Source organism: Pan troglodytes, chromosome 8 (assembly GCF_028858775.2).
Source record: "Pan troglodytes isolate AG18354 chromosome 8, NHGRI_mPanTro3-v2.0_pri, whole genome shotgun sequence".
NCBI lineage: Eukaryota > Metazoa > Chordata > Mammalia > Primates > Hominidae > Pan > Pan troglodytes.
The window spans coordinates 56,401,786-56,416,550 of record NC_072406.2 but is presented as its reverse complement, the minus strand read 5'-3'; the positions used below and the strand labels follow the sequence as shown (position 1 = coordinate 56,416,550).

General features: G+C 41.8%; 1 protein-coding gene across 8 annotated transcripts; it reads left to right on the top strand.

The window, feature by feature from the left end:
* The first annotated feature begins 2,371 nt into the window (after positions 1 to 2,371).
* ZNF32 (zinc finger protein 32) lies at positions 2,372 to 7,605 on the top strand. Of its 8 annotated transcripts, none has more exons than XM_009458393.5 (3): positions 2,372 to 2,389; positions 5,265 to 5,403; positions 6,666 to 7,605. In XM_009458393.5, the coding sequence occupies exons 2-3, from the start codon at positions 5,334 to 5,336 to the stop codon at positions 7,415 to 7,417; spliced, it is 822 nt and encodes a 273-aa protein (XP_009456668.1). In that variant the 5' UTR covers positions 2,372 to 2,389; positions 5,265 to 5,333; the 3' UTR covers positions 7,418 to 7,605. The 8 variants fall into 8 exon arrangements, with proteins under 8 accessions (XP_009456668.1, XP_529310.3, XP_009456669.1 ...); XM_529310.6 differs by lacking the exon at positions 2,372 to 2,389 and adding an exon at positions 2,571 to 2,663; XM_009458394.5 differs by lacking the exon at positions 2,372 to 2,389 and adding an exon at positions 2,578 to 2,663 and having other exon boundaries at positions 5,265 to 5,407.
* The last annotated feature ends 7,160 nt before the right edge of the window (positions 7,606 to 14,765 follow it).

Sequence of the window (14,765 nt, the reverse complement as noted above, 5' to 3'; positions counted from 1 at the left end):
TAGGATACAATTATCTGATTATTTTTCCCCAAAGAAAAAATTCTAGAAGGAATATGTGCATTTTTAGGACTTTTGGTATGCACTGCCAAATGTCCTATCAGAGCAGTCATCTCAATTTACACACGGACAGACATGTCCACTTCCCCAGTCGCCTTTGCAATCTTTGCCATTTAGTACTTGGGAGGTAATTTTCATTTGTTTCAACTGGAAATTTTATAAAATGAATAATGAATGTATTTTCCTTTCATTTGTGTGTGTGTGAGTTGCTGTCCTTTGCCACATTTCTAGTGAACTGTCTTTTTCTTATTGATTTGTATGGTGTCTTTAAGTATGACGATTGCTAATATTTTCCCAGCTTGTCACATGTTAACTTCATTTAGTGGTACTTTGGCCACACAGAAGTGCTGGATTTAAATCTTCTTCCTTATTGTTTCTGCCTTTGTTACATTGGTTAAGAAAGCCTTCCCTGGCAGAGCTTGCAGTGAGCCGAGATAGCGCCACTGCACTCCAGCCTGGGCGACTGAGTGAGACTCCATCTCAAAAAAAAAACAAAAATGAAAGCCTTCCCTATGACAAGATTATAAGAAGATTAATCCATGTGTTCTTCTGGGCCTTTGTGGCTCTGTGTTTCCCATTTTACATTAATCCATCTGGAGGTTCTCTTGGCATGGGAGTTAGGTAAACATTCAACTCCCCGACCCCACCAATGTCTAGCCCTTGTCATAACACCATTTATTGAATTATCTGTCCTTCCCCTAATATTTTGAAATGCCTGCAAAGTGAGGAAATTGTTCTTTGGCAATTTTTCAAATCTACACTGCGGACGATTTCCCTTTCACCCCCACCCCACACCCTCCCTTTTGTTGAGTATTTGCCTTAAGATGCAGGTGGTGGGTGAGGATGTGCCCCATTTTGCAGCTGGGCAGTCTGTCTATGGAGGCTGGGGTCACATCAACCCCAATCCTAACAGCTTTCTCCCCTGCTTTGGGCCCTTCAATGTGTCCACTTTCCTGAGACGCCTTAAGGGAATTTATGCAGATCTATAAAAGTGACGATGGTCCCCCCTCACAGCCACCTTTTCCCACCAATGCTTTGTCATGTACCTTCACGGCAGGATCTGAAACTTGTCCTAGTGTCCACGGCCGGTCTTGACCTTAACAGAACCTATGTACCCTTGTGTGAAGCAGAGGCCGCAGCCTTAGGACTCTGAGCCTTGGCCTTTGCTGTGTGCCGCCCTCCACCCCTTTCTCTCTCAGACTTGGGAGGAGTGAGGAGAGGAGCCACCTGGGGCAGTTCAGGAATGGGGAGCTTCAGGACAGTTTGCACCACACACTCTGGGACTTAGCTGTGCAACACCCCGACCCCCATGTGAGGAAGGTGGTGTTTGTTTGCTCCACCAGACTGTCAGCTCCTCCCTAGGAGCACGGAGTGTGTCTTGCTCACATTCGTATCCCCAGTGTCAGCACTTAAAATGGATTCAACGGATAAATGTTGAATGAAATTCAGAAATGATGTGCAATAGTAAAAGCTAACATTTAGGAATCAACTTATTACTTACACGACACCTTTGCATATTGAGTGAAACTAAGTTGTTTGATTTAACAAATGTGTGGCTTTGGGGTAGAGAACAAGAACATAGCAAGAGGAAGCATTCTTTATTAGTCCTTCACGAAAGAGGATGGACAGACACATCTACGGAGAGGGGCTCCAGAGGCAGGGACCCAGAGATACACCCGGCCAGGCAGAAGAGTTCCAGGATGTGGCCCCGATCCTGGAAAAGTGCGTTTAAAAGAGGCTTAAGGCATATCAGACAGCCTGGCCAACATGGTAAAACCTTCATCTCTACTAAAAATACAAAAAAATTAGCCGGGCATGGTGGCACAGACCTGTAGTCCCAGCTACTTGGGAGGCTGGGGCAGGAGAATCACTTGAGCCCAGAAGGCGGAGGTTGCAGTGAGGCGACACCGTGCCACTGCACTCCAGCCTGGGAAACAGAGTGAAGGAAAAAAAAAAAAAAAAAAAAAAAAAAAAAAAAAAAAAAAACAGGCATTATTAGAGAGGCTTTATCTCCTACGTGTTCAAAAGCAACTATGCTCCTCCCAGTATCTCAGGACGACTGGACTGCCTGTGTTCCTGTTGCTCTTCACAGAAGCTCCATGAAAGCGGGCTTCGCTTTTGTTCATGCAGCCAGAGGCTCAACACATGACCTCGAAGCCGCCAAGGCTTTATCAACGGATTTCTCCCAAAAACTTCGTTTCCTTCCGCGACGCCCTGCAAGAACCCTGCATTCCTGAGTCCCTGGCTCAGCGTCTGCTACCCCGATGCTGTCAATCAGATCCTGCTAATCTGAGCGGCCGTGGCTCCGTCCCGGCTCCGCGTCCGCTGACAGGTCAGCGCTGTGAGTCTCCGGATTACCAGTCCAAACGGGACGGCTTGAGGTCCCCGCGCCCTAGGGACCTGCGGGGCCCGAGCGCAGGGCGCGCCAGAGAACTACATTTCCCACAGTGCTCTTTGGAAGCCGGGGCCGCCGAGACCCACGGCCCGGCGGGCGGGCTCGCGGGGAGACTCCTGGGAGTTGTAGTCCATTCCGCCGGCGCCGGCGCCGGCACTGGCGCTGCTGCGGGCTCGGCGCCGGCCTTTGTCTGCGGGCACGCGCCGCTGCGGTGAGTGAGGCCGCTGGCCGGGTCAGAGCGCCGGGGCAAGGCGGGGCTGCGCCATCAGACCGCTGTCCCGGGCCCTCCGTGTGGCCGCCTTATGCCAGCGGCCGCCAAGGAAATGAGCAGGCCTGGCCGGCCCGGGCCCCGAGGGAGGCCAGCCGCGAGCGGAGAGGTCGGCGGTCCGCAGAGCAGGGTCCCGTGGACCGGAGAGCGGGATGCCGAGGTTCAGGACGCAGGGCGGGCCCGGGGCCCGGGGCCCGGGGCCTGAGGCGGGAGGGCAGCGTCTGCGGAGAGGAGCAGGGCCCATGGGGTCGGGGCGTGGGAGGGGGAGGCCGCGGCAGGCTCACCCGGCCTCCGTGCGGGCTTCAGCGAGTGCGGGAAGCCGGTGCCGGCCTTCCGGGGTGGGAGGAGAGGCAGCCCCTGCGGGGCAGTGTAGGAAGCCAGGCAGCGTGTGGGAAACCACGCTACCCACAAGCTCCTAAACCTGAAACTGGCCCCAGGACATTTTCCAGACCGCCAAGTGTACCCCTCTTCTCATCCGCCCTCCAGAGGACGCCGGATTTTAGATCTTAAGTCTGGTGGTCTCGTCTGATACTCCTCTTGTTTGGTTCTTTCCTTCTCATTGTCCTACCTGATAGGACAGTGTTAGTAACCTGTTTAATAAGTGGGGAAGCAGAGTCAGGGCTGCTGGGTTACTCGCCCAAGATCATATCCTGGGGGAGCCACGGCAAGAAGCCAAGACTCTCACGGACTACTTCTAAGCTTTTTCCAAGGGATATAGTAGCCTTTCTAATAGGAAAATCAATGTTTTTAATTATAAAGCCACTTTTACAAAATCTTGGGGAAACTGCTTCCTCAGACCTGTGATCTAGGGAGAAAAATATGACAATTTCTCCCTTACTAATCACGGAGGTCCCTGATAGGCGGCGGAGTTGTAACTTGAAGACCTCACAGCAGGTGGAGAGGCAGAGCTGTGAATTCTACTCTAATTTCTGGAATCCCCGGCGACAGAGTCCAACCCCAGGCAGCAGGCGCCATGTACCCCAGGAACTTTTAATGTGTGTGCAGCTGTTGAGCAAGAATACCTTGAAATTCCAAATGATGTGCTGGCATGCTGGTAGGGAATTCCTTTGCAGCTTGTGTTCCAAGTTGGAAGTGAGTCCTCCAAATAAAAATTTAAATGATTCTCCTGGTCATCACAGCATGTAGCAGAATGTGCAGTTGTCAAGAAGAACCAGCTGCTTAGGTTGACAAAACAAAGAATGGTAGCATCATACTATTATTTCATTAAATCAGAAGGCCAGCATTTTGATAGGACAAATTAGAGGGAAACAAGGAGTATGCATTGAACCACTGCATTTCTTAAAAGTGTAAGAATTCAGTAATTAGGATCCTGAAGTAAGAAGAAATAGTTTTTTAAAAAAATAGATCATGTGGGCCAGGTGTAGTAGCTCATGCCTACATGTCTTGGGAGGCCGAGGCAGGAGGGTCACTTCAGGCCAAGAGTTGGAGACCAGCCTGGGCAGGATAATGAGACCCGATCTCTACAAAAAAAAGTTAAAATAATTTTTTAAAATTAGCCAGGCTTGGTGGTGCTTACCTGTAGTCCTAGTTATTTGGGAGGCTGAAGTGGGAGGATCCGTTGAGTCCAGGAGTTCAAAGTCACAGCAAGCTATGATTGAGTCACTGTACTCCAGCCTGGGCAACAGAGCAAAATCTTGACTCAGAATTTTAAAAAAATTAAAAAATAATTTAGAGCACATACAAGAGGATTCCTAGGATCTGGAAGAGTACTTCAATCTGGTCAAACTCTCTTCCTTTCTGTTCAATTTTATAAGCATTCTGACCAGCTGTTTAGTGATCAGGAACTAGACAACTGTCTAATGTAAGAGCATACATTTTGGATCCAGAAAGTCTTGGATTTGAACCTTTGCTCCACTTTGACTCCTTGTTTTCTGTGGGTTTTTGGGCAAGTTACTTAACCTAGTTGGAGTGCCTTGGGCTTGGAGTCCAGAGTAGGTCTTTCTTTTCCAAGAATTGACAAGTGTTTACACTTGGTCAGAACTGGTATTCTTGTATCTTCAAGAGCAAGAGAAAGGCGAGTCTGGGTCTGGAGCCTCCTAAGAATTGTTCAGTGGTAACAAATGGACTCTCTTGTTAAGTCTTTGTAACTACAGATAACTGGAGAGCTGATTGGTTCCAACCAATCGTGAAGGCTGAAATGTTGTTTTCTTAGATTCTGAATTCCTCTGGGGCTTGGAGGGAAGAAAGTACTAGGTGGTTAGGTGGGGAACCAAAATGGAAGATCCCAATTACATGCCAAGACCAAAGTGTAAACAGGAGTGACTATTAACTTGGGATTGGCAAGAAGAGATATATGTTTATGTGTTCTCTGCTTTCCCACATCCTGCTTCCTCCTAGACTCATTTGTGTGTGGTCCTGGTACCTTTGGGCCCATTTTGCAGTGATATTTTAGTAACTGACATTATGTCAGGCAATCTAGGTTTCTTACATTCACTTATGTCTCAACAACTGTTGACTTTTTCCTTCTCACATATCAATTATTCTGCCCTTTCCTGTTTGTTTCTGTTTGTTTTTCTCCCTCAGGTGCTCAGGAACAGCCCATGGAAGAATCATATGAAGAGGTGGTGACTGAGGTCGTAAGCAGGAGTGGACATGTTTGGATTTCCAACAGCTACCCTGCTGGACTGTCATGGAAGATATGCCCAGAATGTAGCGTTCTTCAGTGAGTGAGTCAGTTGATGGCTGGATGCGCTCAGCTCACAGATATTCAGTGTCCCTGTTCTCAGCACTGGTCGGCAGTCTGAGGAAGCAGAGGAGACCTTGCTTTGGTAGAGCTTGCTGTTCCTAGGGTTATAAGAAAAGCCTGTGAGCTGGAGTTAGAAGTAATAGTAGAAACAGAGCAAGAGAACCATCTTGATATGGAGGTAGCATTGAAGTAGTCTCTGAGAATGAATGAGCAGCTTAAATCTCAGCACTGTCTCTGAATAAGGCAAGGGAACAAGGAGAAGATTACCCTGGAGTGACAGACACCAAGAAAACTGTTAATGGTGATGAATGGACCCATATTTAAAGTGCACCAGGAGGCTCAGATGCAGGGCAGTATTCGGAAAAAAAAAAGTCAATATCTGCATAGAGAATAACTTCCAAACCAAAATTGATTTCAGTTTTGCCATAGCTTAGTAGACTGAAAATAGCAAGGATTTTAATGGGAAAAATTCCTTGGATCAGATTCTATAATTGCCATGGCTAGATCTGCAGTATCAGACAGGTTATTTAACTTCCTTAAGCTCCAGGTTCGTCTGTAAAATAGGACAATAAGTTCTATCTTGTAGGGTTGCAGGGATTAGCAATGATAGATGTAAAGTACCCAGGATTGTGCTACATATTTTCTGAGGTCATGGTGCTTATTCTATTGTCAGAACAGATTGGACAGAGGTGGATTTCTGAAGAAGCAAATGCAGCTTCAGTTTTAGGACCCCTCACTTGGATTGGTCTCTCCAAGACCCTGTGCTTAATTTTATACATTTTCTTAAAAGGGTGCCTCTAAAATGGGAAAGTTTTAGGCCTTATACAGCCTGGATCCACACCTGTTTTGGAGTCAAATAAAAGTTGGGTATGGGGCTCTGTGTGATTCTGTATAGTTTTCTAAATTTTCTGAGCCTGTTTTCTGACCTGTAAAATAGAGAAAACCATGTCTATCTTACAAGGTTATTTGTTGGCCTAAATTAAATTTAGAGGCAGTACACTGCTATGGAGAATGCCTATTTGAGTCAGCTCTAACTTACCTAGCTCTGTGACCTTTGACAGGCTCCCTTTGCTCCCATTATCTGTATCACTCTCATGGCATTGTTTTCAGGATTGCATTGTCTATGCAAAGAATAAGGCCTGGCACATCATAAGCACTCAAAGTATTATGTTTCTTTTTCCCTATTCTAACTCAGCATTATTGGTGCTTCTTATATGACTTCCCTCTCATTTTATCAGATGTGATGACTGAAGCCCACCACAAATATGACCACTCTGAGGCTACAGGATCCTCAAGCTGGGATATCCAAAATTCTTTCAGAAGAGAGAAGCTGGAACAAAAATCCCCAGATTCGAAGACACTACAGGAAGATTCACCTGGAGTGAGACAAAGGGTCTATGAGTGCCAGGAGTGTGGAAAATCCTTCCGGCAAAAAGGTAGTCTAACGTTACATGAGAGAATCCACACTGGTCAAAAGCCTTTTGAGTGCACCCACTGTGGAAAAAGCTTCAGGGCCAAAGGCAATCTTGTTACACATCAACGGATACACACGGGAGAGAAGCCTTATCAGTGCAAGGAGTGTGGGAAAAGCTTCAGTCAACGAGGTAGTCTCGCTGTCCACGAGAGACTCCACACTGGACAGAAACCCTACGAGTGTGCTATTTGTCAGAGAAGCTTCAGGAATCAGAGTAACCTTGCTGTTCACAGGAGAGTTCACAGTGGTGAGAAGCCCTATAGATGTGATCAGTGTGGAAAAGCCTTCAGTCAGAAAGGAAGCTTAATTGTTCACATCAGAGTCCACACAGGCCTGAAGCCCTATGCCTGTACCCAGTGCAGGAAGAGTTTCCACACCAGGGGGAATTGTATTCTGCATGGCAAAATCCACACAGGAGAGACACCCTATCTGTGCGGCCAGTGTGGAAAAAGCTTCACCCAGAGAGGGAGTCTGGCTGTGCACCAGCGAAGCTGCTCGCAGAGGCTCACCCTTTGACCACTCTCCTGAAGAGAAGTTCTCTTTATGAATTAAGAGTACAAAATCCTCTGAGATGAAGCAACCTATCCAGTTCTATGGAATGAATGGAGAATCTTTCAGAAAGACCATCATTGGGTAGGGCAAACTGACTTTTTTCCTTTCCCCCAAAAGAGTATGAAAAATAAATGTCTTGTTTATTATCATTATCATGTATGTTTTATAATTTCTGTCACTTTATTCTGACCTGATTTTCCAAGGTACCCCCATTAATCTGGTGCCACACTAGAGATTGTTCTGTGTATACCCAATACAGATTTTAAATTTGTAGTTGACACCATCAGGCTTTTATAAATGTAAAAAATCAGCCCCTTATCAATCCCAAGTTATTTTTCTTCGTTACATATTCAAATTAATCTTGTTTTGCCTTCAAAACCACTGGGCAAAATCCATGGGGCAAATCTAGTTACCTTTATAATCTTCTTGTTGAACATTTCATTACCTGGATGATACCCCCAATAACCTATTGTAACTAATCACTCATGTCTATAGCAAGGGGCCTAGCCTTTTATTACAAAAGAAAATTTCTTTCCAAGCCTGCACAGCCTTAGTTTGTGCATTGAGACATACTTCAGTCCTCCACTCCTAACTAGGATAGAGATAATTCACCTGTAACCAAAGAGCAAACAACTACTGTCTGTGCAATTTTTAAAAATCTTTAACCCATTTCTCCCCATCTACTAAAGGGACTCCTACATTTTCAGAGACCTTCACTCCCTCTTTGGTAACAGCAGCAATATCTTGGGGTTGGGTTATCTAGAAAGGTTATAAGTGTTATTACTGAACCCAGACTTGTAGTTTGTAGTCAGTAATGAACTTCCACTTTCCAACAATACTATCCTCTTCCTCCTGCACACACACCAAGAAATTTGGAATTCTAACGCATCCTTTTTTCTGACCTCCAGGGGATGAGATTTGAAGAAGGCTGCAGAGGAGAAATTGGTTTTGAGGGGAAATTTCCATTTCCATTTTTTAAAATCTTAGCCATCTCTATAATTTTTCATACTGAGCATTTATGTAAGTGAAATGATGAATGATAGAGATTTTGGTTTTCTTGGTAAGACACCATTCCATCCTTTCTAGTGGATCCTATAAATCAGTGGTCCCCAACCTTTTTGGCACCAGGGACCAGTTTCATAAAGACAATTTTCCCACAGACAGAGGGGGATGGTTTTGGGATGATCCAAGCACATTACATTTATTGTGCACTTTATTATTATTACATTGAAGTATATAATGAAACAATTATAAGGTACTCACCATAAGGCAGAATCAGTGGGAGTCCTGAGCTTGTTTTCCTGCTACTAGACAGTCCCATCTAGGGGTGATGGGAGACAGTGACAGATCATAAGGCATTAAATTCTCATAAGGAGTGCACAACCTAGATCCGTTGCATGCACAGTTCACAATGGGGTTCACACTCTTATGAGAATCTAATGCTGCCACTATCTGACAGGAGGCAGAGCTCAGGTAGTAATGTGAGCGGCAGGCAGCAGCTGTAAATACAGATGAAGCTTCGCTTGCTCTCCCACCACTCACCTCCTGCTGTGTGCCCCAGTTCCTAACAGGCCACAGACTGGTACTGATCCATGGCCCAGGGTTGGGAACCCCCTGCTATAAATTATTGCTTCCTTAATCCCAAAAAGCTTGTAATAGTAAATCTTTACCATGTAGAGAGGTAAATTTCAAAGGTCTTTGAGCACTGAAACAATTTAGAAACACTGGATTCTAATAATACAAAAATATTCCAAAGATACCACAATAACATTTGAAGCTGTATACAAGAATGTTCATGTCATCTTCATTTATAATAGCCACACACTTAGAAATGTCCAACAATGGGTGAGGGATAAAGAAACTGTAGTATATCCATACAGTGAAATACAACTCAGCAATAAAAAAGAACATACACATGGTACATCAACAATATGGATGAATCTGAAAGTTTTATTTGAGTTGAAGAAGCCAAATACACAAATAGTATAATTCCACTTATGTGCCTTCACAGAACAGGAAAAACTATGTGTGAGGATTGACTTGAAAGGCACTCAAGGGAAGTTTACAGAGTGAAAACAATGTTCTGTACCTGACATCAGGCAGTTGATGCAGGGGTCTAAACAATTACCAAAATTCATTGAACTCGATGCTTAAGATCCGTGCATTTTATTATATGTAAGATATACTTCAGTAACCATGAAACAGTATAAATGTATTGCCCACAAGCTCTTTGACACTCATCCCATGAAGAGATGGGGGGCTATGTCACCACCACTTGAATCTGGACACGCTTGTGACTGCTTCAAACAATAGAACACAACAGAAATGATACTACACCAAGTATAGTTCTGAAAAGCCTCTAAAAGTTCTGAAAAATTTCTGCCTGGTTCTCTTGAGACACTTCCTCTCAGGTGAAACCAGCCCATGTAAAAAGTCCAGTTATCCTGAAATCACTGTCATGGACAAGCTGCATATAAATGCTCCAGCCAACAGTTTCAGCTGAGCTCCCAACAGCCTGCCAGCCATGTGTGAGGGTCATTGTAGGTTTCCGGCCCAGTAGAACCTTCACATGACTGCAGCCCCATCTGACATCTGGCCAAAACTGCATGACAGACTCCAAAGTGAGACTGCCTCACCTAATCCCTGACAAACAAAATCATGAGAAAAATGAAACATTATGGTTGGATACCACTAAATTTTCAGGTAATTTGTTATGCAGCAATAATAGAATAACTTAAGTACTTTTTAAGGATAAGCCATTGTAAAATTTATATATAGGAAAAATCTGAGGCCAGGCACGATGGCTCACGCCTGTAATCCCAGCACTTTGGGAGGCCAAGGTGGGTGGATCACCTGAGGTCGGGAGTTCAAGACCAGCCTGACCAACATGGAGAAACTCTGTCTCTATTAAAGATACAAAATTAGCCAGGCATGGTGGCGCATGCCTATAATCCCAGCTACTTGGGAGGCTGAGGCAGAAGAGTCACTTGAACCCAGGAGGCAGAGGTTACAGTGAGCTGAGATTGCACCACTGCACTCCAGCCTGGGCAACAAGAACAAAAACTCTGTCTCAAAGAAAAAAAAAAAAAAGAAAAAGAAAAAGCTGGGGAAGCAACTTGATATTACCTCACTGGCTAAATCAAAATAGGAAATTATGGTTTATGATTCATCAGAAAGCTTAAGGTTTAAAAATAAACATTCTCTTTGACAAAATAAGAGGCATGGTATAGGTTAGTTAACTGAGATCTAATCCAAGTTATAAAATGAAGAAGTAGATGCTGGACTCCAGCAGTACTGCAGAAATGTAAAAATATATGCCTATATGTATACTTATACTTTCAGAACCTCAAATATATATATGTGTATATATAGATAGATATAGAGAAAGAGCTATATAGATATATATAATCTTAAAAGCATAGTTCTGCAAAAAGGAATGAGTAAATAATAAAGAGTAAAGAGGTCAGAAAATATATCATTGGCCATTGGTGATCAACTAAACCTTTAGACCCTCTCCCCTCCCTTTGGTAGGGGGGTGCTGAAAGTTCCAGTCCCCTAATCCTACTTTGGTCTTTATGGTGACCAGCCCCATCCTGAAGCTACCTTGGGGCCTCTGGCCATAGTCATCTCATTAGCATAAAAAAGACACTCTTATCACTCAGGAGATTCCAAGAGAGTTAGAAGCTGTTATGTCAGGAAATGGAGACAAAAACCAAATATATAGGCCAGGGTACGGTGGTTTATGTCTGTAATCCCAGCACTTTGGGAGGCTGACGTGGGTGGATCACTTGAGATCAGGAGTTCGAGGCCAGTCTAGCCAACATAGTGAAACCCCATCTCTACTAAAGATACAAAAATTAGACAGGAGTGGTGGTGGACACCTGTAATCCCAGCTACTTGGGACTCTGAGACAGGAGAACCACTTGAATCCAGGAGATGGAGGCTGCAGTGAGCCAAGATTGTGCCACTGCACTCCAGCCTGGGTGACAGAGTGAGACTCTGTCTCAAAAAAATAAATTAAAATTAAAATTAAAATATATATATATATAATGCAATATCACAGGTCCCAAATACATAAAGCAAAAATTGAGAGAACAAAGGAAATATAGACACCACCAAAATCCCATAGTTAGAGATGTTGACACCCCCTCTCTCAACAGCTGGTAAAATTAGGGAAAAAAAAAACAGTAAGGATATGGAAGATTTGAATAGCACTATCAACCAACTTGATGCCATTGGTATTTGTGGGACACTACACACATCAAAAGTGGCATACACATTCCTTTCAAGTGCACATGAAACCTTCACCAAAACAGACCATATGCTGGGCCACAAAACAAGTCTCAATAAATTTAAAACATTTGAATTATACAGAGTATATTCTTTGGCCACTACAGCATTAAATTAGTAATCAATAATAATAAAATACCTAGAAAATTCCCCCAATTGTTTGGAAATTAAACTGTACACTTCTAAATCACTTATAGTTCAAAGAATAAGTCACAAAGAAAATTGGAAAATATTTTGAACTGAATGATAATACATGTCAAAATCTGAGGGCTGCAGTTAAAGCAGCTCTTTAGGGGAATTGTGTAGCTTTAAAATGCCTGGATTAGAAAAGAAAAAACATAAAATCACTATCTGTTACCCACTTGAGAAGCTAGAAAAAGAGTTAATCAAAACCAAAGTAAGAAGATATTTGTTCATAATAGAGTAGATCAATGAAACTGAATATCAGCAAACCAGAAGTTAGCTCTTTGAAAAGGTTAATAAAACTGATAAACTCATACCAAGGCTAATCAAAAAAAAACACAAATTACAAATATCAGTAATAAAAGAAAGGACATCACAACAAATTACAAAGATATTAAAGGAATAATGAAAGCATACTGTGAACAATGTTATGTCGATAAGTTCAACAACAAAAATGAAGTTTACAAAGTCTTTAAAAGACACAACTTGCCAAAATGACACAAGAAGAAACAGAAAATCAGCCGGGTGCAGTGGGTCACACCTGCAATCCTAGCACTTTGAGAGACCAAGACAGGAAGATCACCCTGAGGCCAGGCATTTAAAATTAGCCTGGGCAACATACTGAGACCCTGTCTCCACCAAAAAAAAAAAAAAAAAGAAAAGAAAAGAAATAGAAAATCCAAGTATCCCTATATCTAATAAAGAATTTCAAATACCTTCACACAAAGAAAACTGCAGGCCAAAATGGCTTCATTGATAAAACGTAAAACATAAAAAAAAAGTATTCCTACACATTTTTTCAGAAAATGAAAGAGAATATGCACCAAGTCATTGTATAAAATCAGTATTACTTTGACTCTAGAACCAAAGATATCATAAGAAAAGAAAATTATACATCAGCATCCCTCATGAACATAGACACAAAAATACTTAATATTTTAGCAAATCTAATCAAACAATACATAAAATACATAATACATCATGATAAAGTGTAGTTTGTAAAATTAATGTGCCTTTGCAAGCCTAAAATTTTTCCCCATCACAGCACCATATTATATGCCCAAGTAAAGACCCAAATCTGTTTCATCTACCTAGAATGTCGATAATTAAGAAAATGTATATATGTAGGGGTGTGTGTGTGTGTGTGTGTGTGTGTGTGTGTCTGTAGAGCTGATCTTCATTATTCATACATTCCATTCTTACAAATATACCTACTTGCTAAGTTTTATTTGTAACCCTCGAATCAATTCACTGTGCTTTTGTGGTCAGTCATTCACAGACATGCAGAGGACAATGAGAAATTCGAGTCATGCAACATGCACATTCCCAGCTAAGATCAAACAAAGTATTATTCTGTCTTCTTGTTTCAATTCTCATATTATAAACAAGTGGCCTTTTCACAATATATTTAGTGCTATGTTTTTCACAGGTTTGTGCTTTTTGTTGATGATTTTGCTGTTTAAAATGACTTCAAATGTAGTGCTGAAGTGCTCTCTGCTGTTCCTAAGCTGTGATGTGCCTTGTGAAGGGAGAAAACACATGTGTTACATAAGCTTTGTTCAGGGATGAGTTATATTCCTCTTGGCAATGAGTTTAAAGTAAATGAATCAACAATATATATTGAATTAGGTTTCTTTAAACAAACATACATAAAACAAGGTTATATGTTGATCAGATTATTAAAATGTTGTGACTAGAAGCTTGTAGGAACCTAACCCTGTATTTCTCCTAGGAACAATGGTTCCATATTTGCTAATCAATGTTCACAGAGACTTTACAGAACATAACTACTGTGAATAATGAGAATCAACTATATATGTATACATAATACATACATCTGTATATATATATGTATCTATATATGTATATACAATACATATATCTGCATAAATGTGCATATATTTGTATAATATGTATAACACATAAAATATACTTAAAACAAATCATAAAATATCAAAATGTTAAATTAAAATTTTAGGCTAAAGTTCCTAATGTATGGGTACATTAAGAATGAGTAAACATATTCCACTGAAGTGCAGAATTTTGCTCTGGTAAAATGAGAATCTAACTTCCCACTGACTTTCATTGTAAAATATCAATGTGTCTGTAAGGTGGGACTGACCCCCATACAATAAAAATCATACACCAGAAAACCAGAAATATTTGATATTAGTATGTAGAAAAATGATTTTTAAATGGGAACTAACATTTTTGAAATGTTTAGGCTTTGCTAGGTGCTGAGCTAAGCTTTATATCCTTGGCTCTCACAGCAAACTTGGGTAAGTGCTAATTATAATTCAGGAAACTAAAGTCTAGAGGGGTTAAAAAACTACACAAGGTCATGCAGGTGGTGAATAAAAAAGAATCAAATGGAAATTTTAGAACCGGAAAATAAATTTAAAACTCACTAGATGGCTCAATAGCAGCAAGAATATGGTAGCGCAAGGAATCAATAAATTTGAAAATAGAATAATAGAAATTACCCAATCTGAATGAGAGAGAAAATAGACTAAAAAGAAATGAACAGATTATCAGGGACCTGTGAGACAATAACAAAAGAGATAACATTGGTATCACTGTCATTTTAGAAAAGAAAATAAAGTAAGGCTGAGAAAGTACTTGAAAAAAATAATGGCTGAAAATTGCCCAAATTTGGTGAAAGCCACAAACTTCCAGATTCAAGAAGCAGAGCAAACTTTAAACATGATAAACCCAAAGAAACACACAGCAAGACACATCGTAATCAAACTTCGTTAAATCAATCATGATGAAAAAATCTTGAAAGCAGCTAGAGAGAAACAAAACATAATCTATAGCGAATGAATGATTTGAGTAACAA